The following is a 17,076-nucleotide window of genomic DNA, read 5'->3' on the forward strand; positions in this document are numbered from 1 at the left end:
CGCGGTCCGGGTCACGGTGCTGGTGCTGGTGGTGTTCATCGTGTGTCTGCTGCCCAGCAACATCCTGCTGCTCCTCACCTACGCCGACAGCTCGCCAGACGGTGACGGCGAGGGCGTGTACGTGCCCTACATGGTCAGCTTGGCGGTGAGCACCTTCAACAGCTGCATCGACCCGTTCATCTTCTACTTCGTGTCGGCGGAGTTCAGGGAGAAGGCCCGTGGCGCCCTGTGCTGCCGCGGCGAGGGCGAGCGCTCCTCCTCCCTGGGGAACAACGTGTCCTTCTCCTCAGGGTCGTCCTCGGGCCCCAGGTCAAAGGTCACGGTGCTGACGACGTCCGGTCAGTCCGCGGCGTCCCAGACGGCGTGAAGATGGAACCTGACAGGAAGGCAGAACGGAGCCCTGACCACGGGATCCGTTTGTTTACGCACACGTTTGGGTTCTTCACAGGGTTCTGGTTCTGTTCTGGTCCTGGTTCTGCTCCTGGTTCTGGTTCTGGTCTGGTTCTGGTCCTGGTTCTGGTTCTGGTTCTGGTCTGGTCTTGGTTCTGGTCTGGTTCTGGTCTGGTCCTGGTCCTGGTTCTGCTCCTGGGTCTGGTCTGGTTCTGGTCCTGGTTCTGGTTCTGGTCCTGGTTCTGGTTCTGGTCCTGGTCCTGGTCTTGGTCCTGGTCTGGTCCTGGTCCTGGTTCTGGTCTCAAACATGAGCCTCTCGAGTGTTTGTGAATAAAAACAAAGAGTTGAAATTTGACGTGTTTAATAAAAGTTTACAGAGTCAAACGTTGTTTTTGTTGTTTTTGTTGTTTTTGTTGTTTTTGTGTCGTTGAATCAGAACAAACGCAAAACGTCCACAGTTACCATGGTTACAGCGTGTAGCCCCGCCCCCAGTGCCCCCCCCCCCCCCCCGCTCTGTTTGACTCTAAATCATCATTTTCTCATTGACTTCTATAAAAGTCACAGTTTGATGTGAAACCACACGGGTGCGACTGATGTTGGTGTGGCGTTTACCCCGGCTGTCGACCAATAGGAAGAGAGGAGCGGCGTTCACCCCGGCTGTCGACCAATAGGAAGAGAGGAGCGGCGTTCACCCCGGCTGTCGACCAATAGGAAGAGAGGAGCGGCGTTCACCCCGGCTGTCGACCAATAGGAAGAGAGGACCGGCGTTTACCCCGGCTGTCGACCAATAGGAAGAGAGGACCGGCGTTTACCCCGGCTGTCGACCAATAGGAAGAGAGGACCGGCGTTTACCCCGGCTGTCGACCAATAGGAAGAGAGGACCGGCGTTTACCCCGGCTGTCGACCAATAGGAAGAGAGGAGCCGGCGTGGCGTCAGAGCTCGTCGTCGTCCTCGCTCGCCGCCGTCTGCAGCTCGGTGTCGTCACGGACGGCGCTCTCCGTCACAAAGTCCCTCTGCTGCTGCTGCAGCTCACGCAGCTCCGCCTGCAGACGCTCCAGGTGCAGCGCACGCCGGCTCCTCAGCAGGCGCCCGGGGAACGGGTTCATGTCACTGAAGGCGATGCTGCTCAGCCTCCTGCAGGACACACACACACACACACACACACACACACACACACACACACACACACACACACACACACACACATATTAATAACCTTGGTTAAACGACAGATGTGGTGGGTCCAGGGTCCGGTCCAGGGTCCGGTCCAGGGGCCGGTCCAGGGTCCGGTCCAGGGTCCGGTCCAGGGTCCGGTCCAGGGTCCGGTCCAGGGCCTACCTGCCGTCGGAGATGGTCTTGGTGAAGAAGCGCAGGTACTGGTAGATCTCCACGCCGTCCCGGATCTTCAGGATGTCGTCCTCTTTGTATTTGAAGAGAGCGAGAGCGAACCGGAACACCACCTGGGGCACGGCCACACGGGGGACGCCACGCCACAGATATGAGACATGAACAGAAACATGAACAGATATGAGACGCGAGCGGTGAGCGGCGTGCAGTGAGCGGCGTGCGGCGTGCGGTACCTTGGTGCCCTCGTACAGGAAGGCGTCCCACAGCGGCAGCAGGATGTCGCTCGGCAGACTCTCCACGAAAACCACCAGGAACCAGTTGAAGGTGATGAGCGACACGTCGACGCCGTGCTCCTCGAAGTGAGACGCCAGTCTGGGCAGCTTCTCCGACAGGAAGTCCTTCAGGACCCGCTGGTCCGCCTGATGATCAGGATTTACGTGGTTCAGACCTGAGATCAGTTCACTGAGGACGGAAACAGCACTGAGAGGATCAAAGCCAGACCTGAGAGGAGACCAGGTCCTGGGTGTAGTAGTCCTGGGGCATGAGGGTCTCCACCACCGCCACCAGGCACCAGAAGGCGTCCTCTTCACTCTGCAGGACGAGCAGCGCCAGGGCCGCCAACCTGAGGCACACGGGTCACAGGACTCAAAGACTCAAAGACACACAAGGTCACTGAACTCAAAGACTCAAAGACACACAGGGTCACTGGACTCAAAGACTCAAAGACTCACAGGGTCACTGAACTCAAAGACTCAAAGACACACAGGGTCACTGGACTCAAAGACTCAAAGACACACAGGGTCACTGGACTCAAAGACTCAAAGACACACAGGGTCACTGGACTCAAAGACTCAAAGACACACAAGGTCACTGAACTCAAAGACTCAAAGACACACAGGGTCACTGGACTCAAAGACTCAAAGACACACAAGGTCACTGAACTCAAAGACTCAAAGACACACAGGGTCACTGGACTCAAAGACTCAAAGACACACAGGGTCACTGGACTCAAAGACTCAAAGACTCACAGGGTCACTGGACTCAAAGACTCAAAGACTCACAGACCCTGGACTGTAACGTCACAGAGCTGTGGACCTGTTCCAGGTGTGGACCTGTTCCAGGTGTAGACCTGTTCCAGGTGTGGACCTGTTCCAGGTGTAGACCTGTTCCAGGGGTGGACCTGTTCCAGGTGTGAACCTGTTCCAGGTGTAGACCTGTTCCAGGTGTAGACCTGTGCGTACCTGTTGAGTCCCTGACAGTAGCCAATGGCTGGGTTCTGCCAGGAGAAGGCCAATAGGATGCGGCGGAGCTGCTGGAGGGCGGGGCTAGAGGGGGACGAGAAGTGCTGATTGGTTGTCAGGGTGCGGTGGAGGTCCAGCTGGATCTGTCTGGAGGCCGAGTTAGGAGACGTTCGACTCTTCTCACACAGCTGGAAACAGAAGTGGATCAGGTGTGGATCAGGTGTGGATCAGGTGTGGATCAGGAGTGGATCAGGTGTGGATCAGGTGTGGATCAGGTGTGGATCAGGTGTGGATCCGGTGTGGATCAGGAGTGGATCAGGTGTGGATCAGGAGTGGATCAGGTGTGGATCAGGTGTGGATCAGGTGTGGATCAGGTGTGGATCAGGAGTGGATCAGGTGTGGATCAGGTGTGGATCAGGAGTGGATAAGGTGTGGATCAGGTGTGGATCAGGTGTGGATCAGGAGTGGATCAGGAGTGGATCAGGTGTGGATCAGGAGTGGATCAGGTGTGGATCAGGTGTGGATCAGGTGTGGATCGGGTGTGGATCAGGTGTGGATCAGGTGTGGATCAGGTGTGGATCAGGTGTGGATCAGGTGTGGATCAGGAGTGGATCAGGAGTGGATCAGGTGTGGATCAGGAGTGGATCAGGTGTGGATCAGGTGTGGATCAGGTGTGGATCGGGTGTGGATCAGGAGTGGATCGGGTGTGGATCAGATGTGGATCAGGTGTGGATCAGGAGTGGATCAGGTGTGGATCAGGTGTGGATCAGGTGTGGATCAGATGTGGATCAGGTGTGGATCAGGTCTGGATCAGGAGTGGATCAGGTGTGGATCAGATGTGGATCAGGTGTGGATCAGGTGTGGATCAGGAGTGGATCAGGTGTGGATCAGGAGTGGATCAGGTGTGGATCAGGTGTGGATCAGGTGTGGATCAGGTCTGGATCAGGAGTGGATCAGGTGTGGATCAGATGTGGATCAGGTGTGGATCAGGTGTGGATCAGGTGTGGATCAGGAGTGGATCAGGTGTGGATCAGATGTGGATCAGATGTGGATCAGGAGTGGATCAGGTGTGGATCAGATGTGGATCAGGTGTGGATCAGGTGTGGATCAGATGTGGATCAGGTGTGGATCAGGTGTGGATCAGGTGTGGATCAGGAGTGGATCAGGAGTGGATCAGGTGTGGATCAGGAGTGGATCAGGTGTGGATCAGATGTGGATCAGGTGTGGATCAGGAGTGGATCAGGTGTGGATCAGGTGTGGATCAGGAGTGGATCAGGAGTGGATCAGGTGTGGATCAGGAGTGGATCAGGTGTGGATCAGGAGTGGATCAGGTGTGGATCAGGTGTGGATCAGGTGTGGATCAGGTGTGGATCAGGTGTGGATCAGATGTGGATCAGGAGTGGATCAGGTGTGGATCAGGTGTGGATCAGGAGTGGATCAGGAGTGGATCAGGTGTGGATCAGGTGTGGATCAGGTGTGGATCAGGTGTGGATCAGGAGTGGATCAGGTGTGGATCAGGTGTGGATCAGGTGTGGATCAGGTGTGGATCAGGAGTGGATCAGGTGTGGATCAGGTGTGGATCAGGTGTGGATCAGGAGGGGATCAGGTGTGGATCAGGTGTGGATCAGGAGTGGATCAGGTGTGGATCAGGTGTGGATCAGGTGTGGATCAGGTGTGGATCAGGAGTGGATCAGGTGTGGATCAGGTGTGGATCAGGTGTGGATCAGGTGTGGATCAGGAGTGGATCAGGTGTGGATCAGGTGTGGATCAGGTGTGGATCAGGAGGGGATCAGGTGTGGATCAGGTGTGGATCAGGAGTGGATCAGGTGTGGATCAGGTGTGGATCAGGAGTGGATCAGGTGTGGATCATCATACCTGCTGGTAGCGCTGTGGGTGGCGGTCTCTGATGGTCCTGGTTCTGGTTTGGACCATCCAGCGCCACACTCGCTGCCGGTACTCCCGGGGGACACCGCCTCGCAGCAGACCTTTGAGCTCCGGGGACGGACAGAGGTCCTCGTCGGCCCTGCCAGCGAGGTACTGAGCCCAGCGACTCAACAGGGGGCGCTCGCCACCCTCCTGCAGGGACACACCAGAGGGTTACAGGTCTGCAGGTCTACAGGTCTACAGGTCCACAGGTCTGCAGGTCCACAGGTCAGGTCCACAGGTCCACAGGTCCACAGGTCAGGTCCACAGGTCCACAGGTCCACAGGTCAGGTCCACAGGTCCACAGGTCAGGTCCACAGGTCTAAAGGTTTACAGGTTTACAGGTCCACAGGTCAGGTCTAAAGGTCCACAGGTCAGGTCCACAGGTCCACAGGTCAGGTCTAAAGGTCCACAGGTCCACAGGTCAGGTCCACAGGTCCACAGGTCAGGTCCACAGGTCCACAGGTCAGGTCCACAGGTCCACAGGTCAGGTCCACAGGTCCACAGGTCAGGTCCACAGGTCCACAGGTCCACAGGTCCACAGGTCAGGTCTAGAGGTCCACAGGTCCACAGGTCAGGTCCACAGGTCCACAGGTCAGGTCCACAGGTCCACAGGTCAGGTCTAGAGGTCCACAGGTCCACAGGTCAGGTCTACAGGTCTACTGGTCTACAGGTCCACAGGTCCACAGGTCAGGTCCACAGGTCAGGTCCACAGGTCCACAGGTCAGGTCCACAGGTCCACAGGTCAGGTCCACAGGTCCACAGGTCCACAGGTCTACAGGTCAGGTCTAAAGGTCTAAAGGTCCACAGGTCAGGTCCACAGGTCAGGTCTAAAGGTCCACAGGTCAGGTCTAAAGGTCTAAAGGTCCACAGGTCCACAGGTCAGGTCCACAGGTTCACAGGTTCACAGGTCCACAGGTCAGGTCTAGAGGTCCACAGGTCCACAGGTCAGGTCCAGACCTGGTGCAGCAGGTTGTGTGAGCGGATCTCCAGGGCCTGGATCTTTGCGAGCAGCTTCATGTCCTCCACCTCGTAGTCGGGGATGATCTTGAACCCGTACTCGTCGTGGTCTCTGTGGACACATCACGGATCCATGACCAGTTGTTCCTGTTTTTCTGTCCACCCCTGGTTCAGACCGCTCTGGTTCAGACAGACCACCCCGGCCCAGACCCCCCCAGTTCAGACCGCCCCAGTTCAGACTGACCCAGGTTCAGATTGCCCCAGGTTCAGACCTCCCTTGTTCAGACTGCCCCGGTTCAACTGCCCAGGATCAGACCGCCCCGGTTCAGACTGCCCAGTTCAGTCCGCCCCAGGTTCAGAATGCTCTGGTTCAGACCTCCCTGGTTCAGACCTCCCTTGTTCAGACTGCCCCAGGTTCAGACCGCCCCAGGTTCAGACCTCCCTTGTTCAGACTGCCCCAGGTTCAGACCGCCCCAGGTTCAGACTGCCCCAGGTTCAGACCGCCCCAGGTTCAGACCGCCCCAGGTTCAGACCGCCCCAGGTTCAGACCACCCCAGGTTCAGACCGCCCCAGGTTCAGACCGCCCCAGGTTCAGACCTCCCCAGGTTCAGACCACCCAGGGACCCCCCTGTTACCTCGCCACGTCGAGCTTGAGGACACTCTTCAGGCTCCCCTTCAGAGCGTCCTCGATCATCTTCTGGACCGCCCCCCGCTGGACCGGATCCAGGGACTTGGTCTCCTGCAGCTGCCGCAGGACGCCCAGGTACCGGCTCTCCACCTGACAGTTACTGGCCTCCAGGTAGGAGCACTGCAGCCAATCAGAGCACAGGAAAGAGCGTGAGGCTGAGCCGAGTAGCCTGACGGACCTAAAGGTTCTGTTGGACCCACCTTCACCATCAGACTCTGCTCCTGCTCAGAACTGGTCCGCCACAGTTTGGTGAGCTGGAAGATCTCGGAGTTCAGGAACTGGTTCTGAGTCTTATAGGCCTCGATGTCGTCCTGGGGACAGAGTTCAGACCGGATCAGACCACAGACCACGGACCGGATCAGACCACAGACCACAGACCGGATCAGACCACGGACCGGATCAGACCACAGACCACAGACCACGGACCGGATCAGACCACAGACCACAGATCAGACCACAGACCGGATCAGACCTCAGACCACAGACCGGATCAGACCACAGACCACGGACCGGATCAGACCTCAGACCACAGACCACAGATCAGACCACAGACCGGATCAGACCACAGACCACAGACCGGATCAGACCACAGACCACGGACCGGATCAGACCACAGACCAGATCAGACCACAGACCGGATCAGACCACAGACCACAGACCGGATCAGACCACAGACCGGATCAGACCTCAGACCACAGACCGGATCAGACCACAGACCGGATCAGACCACAGACCACAGATCAGACCACAGACCACAGACCGGATCAGACCACAGACCACAGATCAGACCACAGACCAGATCAGACCACAGACCGGATCAGACCGGATCAGACCACAGACCGGATCAGACCACAGACCAGATCAGACCGGATCAGACCACAGACCGGATCAGACCACAGACTGGATCAGACCACAGACTGGATCAGACCACAGACCGGATCAGACCACAGACCACAGACCGGATCAGACCACAGACAAACACTGGACTCGTGTGTGTTTGTGTTTCACCTTCAGGTTCTCGATGTCCTGCCGCAGCTGTCTGAAGCCCTGAGGGTCCAGACCACCGCCCCCGGGGGACCAGACGGGGTTGGTGGGGTCGGACATGCAGGCGGTCACCTGATCGGACAGCTTTACGATCACCTGACAGGAAACAGAAGAGACGGACTCACAGCAGGAGTTCACACGGAAACCAGAACCTGAACGCAACCTTTCATTAGTTTATTATTTATAACTGACCTCTGTGTGACCTCTGACCTCTGTGTGTGACCTCTGTGTGACCCCTGTGTGACCTCTGACCTCTGTGTGACCTCTGTGTGACCTCTGACCTCTGTGTGACCTCTGTGTGACCTCTGCTGTGTGACCTCTGTGTGACCTCTGCTGTGTGACCTCTGTGTGACCTCTGCGTGACCTCTGTGTGACCTTGGCGGCGGCTCACCTCCTGTTTGGCGTCGTTCTTCTCCGTCAGCAGGCTGATGTGCTGCTGCAGCTCGGCCAGCTCGCCGTCTCTCTGAGCCAGGCTCCTCCTCGCCGACTCCGCCTCCGCCCTCGCCTCGTCCAGTCGGCCTCGCAGGTCGGCCGCCTGCCGCTCACGGTGGCGCAGCAGCTCCAGGCGCTCCTGCTCATCCTCCTCCGCCAGGAACTCTGCACAGGTTCGCTTCTCCAGCTGAGACGCCTCCAGGGCTTTGTGGAGGATCCAGACCAGCTCCTGCACACGACACGGGGGGGGGGGGGGGGGGGGGGGGGGTATTGTTGTTGTGTTGTTGTTGTTGTTGTGTTGTTGTTGTTATTGTTGTTGCTGTTGTTAGGGGCCCAGGATTTTCATGATTATTCTTTGTCCGCCTGTGAAGCTGTTTGGCCTTCGCCTGTGTGACGTGGTCTAAACAGGAAGTGTCGTCAGACTCAGGTCGGTCGTTCTCCGCGGGACTTTGAGGCTCGGCCGTTACGCAGAGATGTAAAAACACAAACCGACCTCCTCCGAGAGTTCGATCAGCACGAGATTTAGCTCAGATCATCTTTTAAACGCTTCGATCGAATGTGACCAAAATCATTTTCATAATTTAAACAATGTGGAAGTTACAGAGGTAAGACTTCCTGTTCAGTGTCCTGAAACAGGAAGTGACACACAACATGGAAACGCTACTTCCTGTTTCACTGAGGCTCCGCGGGGCTGATACCTGCTCTCAGGTCTAGGTGTTAATGTTGTTGTGTTGTTGTTGCTTTTGTTGTTGTTGTTGCTTTTGTTGTTGTGTTGTTGTTGCTGTTGTTGCTGTTGTTGTTGCTTGTGTTGTTGTTGTGTTGTTATTGTTGTTGCTGTTGTTTTGTTGTTATTGTCTTGTTGTTGTGGTGTTGTGTTGTTGTGGTGTTGTTGTTGTGGCTGTTGCTGTTGTGTTGTTGTTGTTGTTTTGTTATTGTTGTGTTGTTGATGTTGTTGTGTTGTTGATGTTGTTGTTGTTGTTTTGTTGTTGTTGTGTTGTTGATGTTGTTGTGTTGTTGATGTTGTTGTTGTTGCTGTTGTGTTGTTGCTGTTGTGTTGTTGATGTTGTTGTTGTGGTGTTGTTGTGTTGTGGTGTTGTGTTGTTGTTGCTGTTGTGTTGTTGATGTTGTGTTGTTGTTGTTGTTGTTGTTGTTGTTGTTGTTGTTGTTGTTGTCCAGTGATCAGATCAGTGAAGTTTCATCACCTTCTGAGCTCTGACCTCCTCCAGCAGCATCTGTTTGTCCTGCTGCAGACGACTCGTCTGCTCTGAAGCGTCTCTGCGGACGGAGGTCGACGGGGACGAGCTGCGGCTCTTCCTCTTCCTGCTCCAGCCGTCCAACAGTGACGGGGACTGTCTGCCCGCCACGGGCTCAGCCAATGAGAGGCCAGGGGGCGGGGCCAGAGGCTCAACAGGAGTCCTGGGAGACGGGGAGACTGAAACGGGAAAGAGGGTGTTTGTGTACCGTCCTGTTGTGTTGTTGTTGTTTGTGTACCTGTTGTTGTTGTTGTGTACCTGTCCTGTTGTGTTGTTGTTTGTGTACCTGTTGTGTTGTTGTTGTTTGTGTACCTGTTGTTGTTGTTGTGTACCTGTCCTGTTGTTGTTTGTGTACCTGTTGTGTTGTTGTTTGTGTACCTGTTGTGTTGTTGTTGTTTGTGTACCTGTTGTTGTGTTGTTTGTGTACCTGTTGTTGTTGTTTGTGTACCTGTTGTTGTTGTTGTTTGTGTACCTGTTGTTGTGTTGTTGTTGTTTGTGTACCTGTTGTTGTGTTGTTGTTTGTGTACCTGTTGTGTTGATGTTGTTGTTGTGTACCTGTTGTTGTGTTGTTGTTTGTGTACCTGTTGTGTTGATGTTGTTGTTGTGTACCTGTTGTTGTGTTGTTGTTTGTGTACCTGTTGTTGTGTTGTTGTTGTTTGTGTACCTGTTGTTGTTGTTGTTTGTGTACCTGTTGTTGTGTTGTTGTTGTTTGTGTACCTGTTGTTGTGTTGTTGTTTGTGTACCTGTTGTGTTGTTGTTGTTGTTGTTTGTGTACCTGTTGTTGTGTTGTTGTTGTTTGTGTACCTGTTGTTGTGTTGTTGTTTGTGTACCTGTTGTGTTGATGTTGTTGTTGTGTACCTGTTGTTGTTGTTGTGTTGTTGTTGTCTCCGGTCGTCGGGGGGGTCCACGGCGGCGCGTCCACGTGGAACACGCTGTGACTCCACTCCTGGGACGTCCTCTTCCTCAGACTGTGAACGGAGTTTCTGCACAAACAGGAACAACAGGTTTAACTGCAGCTGAAGCGCCGGGGCTGATGGGAAACGTAGTCTCCATCACAGCGGCTGCCATCTTTAAACAGCGAGGCCACTCACTGGATCTCGATGAGCGGATGTTTGAGCGACATGTTGGCGAGCGGGGTCCGCTGCGTCGTGGCGTTGGCCGCCGCATCCCCGACCAAACCCAGCGGGCTCTTCAACAGCGGCAGGAAGTCGTCTGAAGAAACAGGAAACACAATCAGCTGCTCTCAGTGTGACATCGAGGGGTCCCTGTAAAGTGTCCTCTAGGAGCATAAACGTGTGCTAAAGTGTCCTCTAGGAGCATAAACGTGTGTTAAAGTGTCCTCTAGGAGACTAAACGTGTGTTAAAGTGTCCTCTAGGAACATAAACGTGTGCTAAAGTGTCCTCTAGGAGCATAAACGTGTGTTAAAGTGTCCTCTAGGAACATAAACGTGTGCTAAAGTGTCCTCTAGGAGCATAAACGTGTGTTAAAGTGTCCTCTAGGAGCATAAACGTGTGTTAAAGTGTCCTCTAGGAGCATAAACTTGTGCTAAAGTGTCCTCTAGGAGCATAAACGTGTGTTAAAGTGTCCTCTAGGAGCCTAAACGTGTGTTAAAGTGTCCTCTAGGAGCCTAAACGTGTGTTAAAGTGTCCTCTAGGAGCCTAAACGTGTGTTAAAGTGTCCTCTAGGAGCATAAACGTGTGTTAAAGTGTCCTCTAGGAACATAAACGTGTGCTAAAGTGTCCTCTAGGAGCATAAACGTGTGTTAAAGTGTCCTCTAGGAGCATAAACGTGTGTTAAAGTGTCCTCTAGGAGCCTAAACGTGTGTTAAAGTGTCCTCTAGGAGCCTAAACGTGTGTTAAAGTGTCCTCTAGGAGCATAAACGTGTGTTAAAGTGTCCTCTAGGAACATAAACGTGTGCTAAAGTGTCCTCTAGGAGCATAAACGTGTGTTAAAGTGTCCTCTAGGAACATAAACGTGTGCTAAAGTGTCCTCTAGGAGCATAAACGTGTGTTAAAGTGTCCTCTAGGAGCATAAACTTGTGCTAAAGTGTCCTCTAGGAGCATAAACGTGTGTTAAAGTGTCCTCTAGGAGCCTAAACGTGTGTTAAAGTGTCCTTTAGGAGCATAAACGTGTGTTAAAGTGTCCTCTAGGAGCATAAACGTGTGTTAAAGTGTCCTCTAGGAACATAAACGTGTGCTAAAGTGTCCTCTAGGAGCATAAACCTGTGTTAAAGTGTCCTCTAGGAGCATAAACGTGTGTTAAAGTGTCCTCTAGGAGCATAAACCTGTGTTAAAGTGTCCTCTAGGAGCATAAACGTGTGTTAAAGTGTCCTCTAGGAGCATAAACGTGTGTTAAAGCGCCTCTAGGAGCATAAACGTGTGTTAAAGTGTCCTCTAGGAGCATAAACGTGTGCTAAAGTGTCCTCTAGGAGCATAAACGTGTGTTAAAGTGTCCTCTAGGAGCATAAACGTGTGTTAAAGTGTCCTCTAGGAGCATAAACGTGTGCTAAAGTGTCCTCTAGGAGCATAAACGTGTGTTAAAGTGTCCTCTAGGAGCATAAACGTGTGTTAAAGTGTCCTCTAGGAGCATAAACGTGTGTTAAAGTGTCCTCTAGGAGCATAAACGTGTGCTAAAGTGTCCTCTAGGAGCATAAACGTGTGTTAAAGTGTCCTCTAGGAGCATAAACGTGTGTTAAAGTGTCCTCTAGGAGCATAAACGTGTGTTAAAGTGTCCTCTAGGAGCATAAACGTGTGCTAAAGTGTCCTCTAGGAGCATAAACGTGTGCTAAAGTGTCCTCTAGGAGCATAAACGTGTGTTAAAGTGTCCTCTAGGAGCATAAACGTGTGTTAAAGTGTTAGGAGCATAAACGTGTGCTAAAGTGTCCTCTAGGAGCATAAACGTGTGTTAAAGTGTCCTCTAGGAGCATAAACGTGTGCTAAAGTGTCCTCTAGGAGCATAAACGTGTGTTAAAGTGTCCTCTAGGAGCATAAACGTGTGCTAAAGTGTCCTCTAGGAGCATAAACGTGTGCTAAAGTGTCCTCTAGGAGCATAAACGTGTGTTAAAGTGTCCTCTAGGAGCATAAACGTGCGTTAAAGTGTCCTCTAGGAGCATAAACGTGCGTTAAAGTGTCCTCTAGGAGCATAAACGTGTGTTAAAGTGTCCTCTAGGAGCATAAACGTGTGTTAAAGTGTCCTCTAGGAGCATAAACGTGTGTTAAAGTGTCCTCTAGGAGCATAAACGTGTGCTAAAGTGTCCTCTAGGAGCATAAACGTGTGTTAAAGTGTCCTCTAGGAGCATAAACGTGTGCTAAAGTGTCCTCTAGGAGCATAAACGTGCGTTAAAGTGTCCTCTAGGAGCATAAACGTGCGTTAAAGTGTCCTCTAGGAGCATAAACGTGTGTTAAAGTGTCCTCTAGGAGCATAAACGTGTGTTAAAGTGTCCTCTAGGAGCATAAACGTGTGCTAAAGTGTCCTCTAGGAGCATAAACGTGTGTTAAAGTGTCCTCTAGGAGCATAAACGTGTGCTAAAGTGTCCTCTAGGAGCATAAACGTGTGTTAAAGTGTCCTCTAGGAGCATAAACGTGTGCTAAAGTGTCCTCTAGGAGCATAAACGTGTGTTAAAGTGTCCTCTAGGAGCATAAACGTGTGTTAAAGTGTCCTCTAGGAGCATAAACGTGTGTTAAAGTGTCCTCTAGGAGCATAAACGTGTGCTAAAGTGTCCTCTAGGAGCATAAACGTGTGTTAAAGTGTCCTCTAGGAGCATAAACGTGTGTTAAAGTGTCCTCTAGGAGCATAAACGTGTGTTAAAGTGTCCTCTAGGAGCATAAACGTGTGCTAAAGTGTCCTCTAGGAGCATAAACGTGTGTTAAAGTGTCCTCTAGGAGCATAAACGTGTGTTAAAGTGTTAGGAGCATAAACATGTGCTAAAGTGTCCTCTAGGAGCATAAACGTGTGTTAAAGTGTCCTCTAGGAGCATAAACGTGTGCTAAAGTGTCCTCTAGGAGCATAAACGTGTGTTAAAGTGTCCTCTAGGAGCATAAACGTGTGTTAAAGTGTCCTCTAGGAGCATAAACGTGTGCTAAAGTGTCCTCTAGGAGCATAAACGTGTGCTAAAGTGTCCTCTAGGAGCATAAACGTGTGTTAAAGTGTCCTCTAGGAGCATAAACGTGCGTTAAAGTGTCCTCTAGGAGCATAAACATGCGTTAAAGTGTCCTCTAGGAGCATAAACGTGCGTTAAAGTGTCCTCTAGGAGCATAAACGTGCGTTAAAGTGTCCTCTAGGAGCATAAACGTGTGTTAAAGTGTCCTCTAGGAGCATAAACGTGTGCTAAAGTGTCCTCTAGGAGCATAAACGTGTGCTAAAGTGTCCTCTAGGAGCATAAACGTGTGCTAAAGTGTCCTCTAGGAGCATAAACGTGTGTTAAAGTGTCCTCTAGGAGCATACACGTGTGTTAAAGTGTCCTCTAGGAGCATAAACGTGTGCTAAAGTGTCCTCTAGGAGCATAAACGTGTGTTAAAGTGTCCTCTAGGAGCATAAACGTGTGTTAAAGTGTCCTCTAGGAGACTAAACGTGTGTTAAAGTGTCCTCTAGGAGCATAAACGTGTGCTAAAGTGTTCTCTAGGAGCATAAACGTGTGCTAAAGTGTCCTCTAGGAGCATAAACGTGTGTTAAAGTGTCCTCTAGGAGCATAAACGTGTGTTAAAGTGTCCTCTAGGAGCATAAACGTGTTAAAGGTGAACTCTAGGAGCATAAACGTGTGTTAAAGTGTCCTCTAGGAGCATAAACGTGTGTTAAAGTGTCCTCTAGGAGCATAAACGTGTGCTAAAGTGTCCTCTAGGAGCATAAACGTGTGCTAAAGTGTCCTCTAGGAGCATAAACGTGTGTTAAAGTGTCCTCTAGGAGCATAAACGTGTGCTAAAGTGTCCTCTAGGAGCATAAACGTGTGTTAAAGTGTCCTCTAGGAGCATAAACGTGTGTTAAAGTGTCCTCTAGGAGCATAAACGTGTGTTAAAGTGTCCTCTAGGAGCATAAACGTGTGCTAAAGTGTCCTCTAGGAGCATAAACGTGTGTTAAAGTGTCCTCTAGGAGCATAAACGTGTGCTAAAGTGTCCTCTAGGAGCATAAACGTGTGTTAAAGTGTCCTCTAGGAGCATAAACGTGTGTTAAAGGGTCCTCTAAGAGCATAAACGTGTGTTAAAGTGTCCTCTAGGAGCATAAACGTGTTAAAGGTGAACTCTAGGTGCATAAACGTGTGTTAAAGTGTCCTCTAGGAGCATAAACGTGTGTTAAAGTGTCCTCTAGGAGCATAAACGTGTGTTAAAGTGTCCTCTAGGAGCATAAACGTGTGTTAAAGTGTCCTCTAGCAGCATAAACGTGTGTTAAAGTGTCCTCTAGGAGCATAAACGTGTGTTAAAGTGTCCTCTAGGAGCATAAACGTGTGCTAAAGTGTCCTCTAGGAGCATAAACGTGTGCTAAAGTGTCCTCTAGGAGCATAAACGTGTGTTAAAGTGTCCTCTAGGAGCATAAACGTGTGCTAAAGTGTCCTCTAGGAGCATAAACGTGTGTTAAAGTGTCCTCTAGGAGCATAAACGTGTGCTAAAGTGTCCTCTAGGAGCATAAACGTGTGTTAAAGTGTCCTCGTGTGCTAAAGTGTCCTCTAGGAGCATAAACGTGTGTTAAAGTGTCCTCTAGGAGCATAAACGTGTGTTAAAGTGTCCTCTAGGAGCATAAACGTGTGTTTTAATCTCTGTTTAATCTCTGTTGTTGTTGTTTGTTTGTTTGTTTGTTTCTCACCTGTGGTGTTGTTGTTGTTGTTGTTGTTGTTGTTGTTGTTGTTTGTGGGCTCGGAGCAGCCGGACGTCTGTCGGTGTTGCCAGCGTTTCAGCTGCAGCTGCTGGAGCCAGTAAAGCATCAGCTGCTGAGTCACGGCCTGAGACACGAGACACAAACATCAAGTTTATGTTTGTTTATGTTTGTTTATGTTTATTTATGTTTTCTCTGATAACAATAAGAACGTTATATCCTCCGGACTCTTCAGGACCCTGAACGCACCCTCAGGATGAAGGTGCGTTCAGGGGTCCTGATGTGGAAGGTGCCCTCCTCGGCCTTCAGCGGGTACGTGAAGGTGGCGCTGCAGAGCTCCACGCGGCCGAGCGCCGTCACGTCCTGCGGCGTGCGGTAGTAGAAGAGCTGGTTCTTCTTTTCCTCGTAGGTGAACCAGCGCTGCTTCCAGGCCCTCAGGGGCCCCCCCTGCTTCTGCAGGAACCCGCACAGTTTGGGTTCACCCCCAGACGAGACCAGAGGGCGGGGCCGCACCTGGTCACAGAACACCTCGATGGTTACAGGCGGAGCCGGAACCGCCGGAGCCTGGACCGCCGGAGCCTGAACCACCGGAGCCTGGACCACCGGAGCCTGAACCACCGGAGCCTTAACCGCCGGAGCCTGGACCGCCGGAGCCTGGACCGCCGGAGCCTGGACCGCCGGAGCCTGAACCACCGGAGCCTGGACCGCCGGAGCCTGGACCGCCGGAGCCTGGACCGCCGGAGCCTGAACCGCCGGAGCCTTAACCGCCGGAGCCTGGACCGCCGGAGCCTGGACCGCCGGAGCCGGAACCACCAGAGCCTGGACCGCCGGAGCCTGAACCGCCGGAGCCTGAACCGCCGGAGCCTGAACCGCCGGAGCCTGAACCGCCGGAGTCTGGAACGTCAGAGCCTGAACCACTGGAGCCTGAGGCAGCACTTGGGTTGGGTGCATGTCCGGGTGAGGAGGATCTTGGGGGCGCTCAGGTGGATCCTGGTGGATCTGCAGGTACTTGGACTCAGAGATGTGGAGCTCCAGCTTCTTGTGATTGTGTTTATTTGGGGTTGAAGTGTGAACAGTTCCAGGGGGGACCTCCTGGGTTTGGGGTTCCCGGGAATCATCTGGTTTTTGTTCGTCTTTTGGGTTCCTTTGATCCACACAGAGAGGATCTGGTTTGGGTCTCTGGGGTCTGTCTTCAGGTGAAGACAGACACCTGAAGACAGACACCTGAAGACAGGGTCTGTCTTCTGGACTCTGGTGTCTGTCTTCAGGACTCTGGGGTCTGTCTTCAGGACTCTGGTGTCTGTCTTCAGGACTCTGGGGTCTGTCTTCAGGTCTCTGGGGTCTGTCTTCTGGTCTCTGGGGTCTGTCTTCAGGACTCTGGGGTCTGTCTTCTGGACTCTGGTGTCTGTCTTCAGGTCTCTGGTGTCTGTCTTCAGGTCTCTGGTGTCTGTCTTCTGGTCTCTGGTGTCTGTCTTCAGGACTCTGGGGTCTGTCTTCAGGTCTCTGGGGTCTGTCTTCAGGACTCTGGGGTCTGTCTTCAGGTCTCTGGGGTCTGTCTTCAGGTCTCTGGTGTCTGTCTTCAGGTCTCTGGGGTCTGTCTTCAGGACTCTGGTGTCTGTCTTCAGGTCTCTGGTGTCTGTCTTCAGGACTCTGGGGTCTGTCTTCAGGACTCTGGGGTCTGTCTTCAGGACTCTGGTGTCTGTCTTCAGGTCTCTGGTGTCTGTCTTCAGGACTCTGGGGTCTGTCTTCAGGTCTCTGGTGTCTGTCTTCAGGTCTCTGGTGTCTGTCTTCAGGTCTCTGGGGTCTGTCTTCAGGTCTCTGGGGTCTGTCTTCAGGTCTCTGGGGTCTGTCTTCAGGTCTCTGGGGTCTGTCTTCAGGACTCTGGTGTCTGTCTTCAGGTCTCTGGGGTCTGTCTTCAGGACTCTGGGGTCTGTCTTCTGGACTCTGGGGTCTGTCTTCAGGTCTCTGGGGTCTGTCTTCAGGACTCTGGTGTC

General features: G+C 52.4%; 2 protein-coding genes across 3 annotated transcripts in view; one reads left to right on the plus strand and one right to left on the minus strand.

Annotated features, from left to right (window-relative positions):
- Nucleotides 1-795, plus strand: part of LOC310966392 (proteinase-activated receptor 4) — a 4,300-nt gene extending 3,505 nt beyond the window's left edge. The window contains exon 2 of the mRNA XM_083940979.1: nt 1-795. This exon is cut by the window's left edge and continues 697 nt beyond it. Within this exon, the coding sequence (XP_083797105.1) occupies nt 1-367 (367 nt within the window). The 3' untranslated portion in view covers nt 368-795.
- Nucleotides 796-921: 126 nt separating this feature from the next.
- tbc1d2 (TBC1 domain family, member 2) lies at nt 922-16,364 on the minus strand. Of its 2 annotated transcripts, XM_083940975.1 has the most exons (16): nt 15,332-16,364; nt 15,074-15,209; nt 10,371-10,491; nt 10,138-10,262; nt 9,229-9,458; nt 7,986-8,255; nt 7,559-7,690; nt 6,751-6,861; nt 6,498-6,670; nt 5,863-5,974; nt 4,855-5,055; nt 2,980-3,167; nt 2,240-2,360; nt 1,972-2,157; nt 1,730-1,851; nt 922-1,525 (listed from the first exon to the last, which is right to left on the minus strand). In XM_083940975.1, the coding sequence occupies exons 1-16, from the start codon at nt 16,031-16,033 to the stop codon at nt 1,324-1,326; spliced, it is 3,132 nt and encodes a 1,043-aa protein (XP_083797101.1). In that variant the 5' UTR covers nt 16,034-16,364; the 3' UTR covers nt 922-1,323. The 2 variants fall into 2 exon arrangements, with proteins under 2 accessions (XP_083797101.1, XP_083797100.1); XM_083940974.1 differs by having other exon boundaries at nt 1,730-2,157.
- Nucleotides 16,365-17,076: the final 712 nt, after the last annotated feature.

Source organism: Echiichthys vipera, assembly GCF_963691815.1.
Source record: "Echiichthys vipera genome assembly, contig: SCAFFOLD_40, whole genome shotgun sequence".
Lineage (NCBI taxonomy): Eukaryota > Metazoa > Chordata > Actinopteri > Perciformes > Trachinidae > Echiichthys > Echiichthys vipera.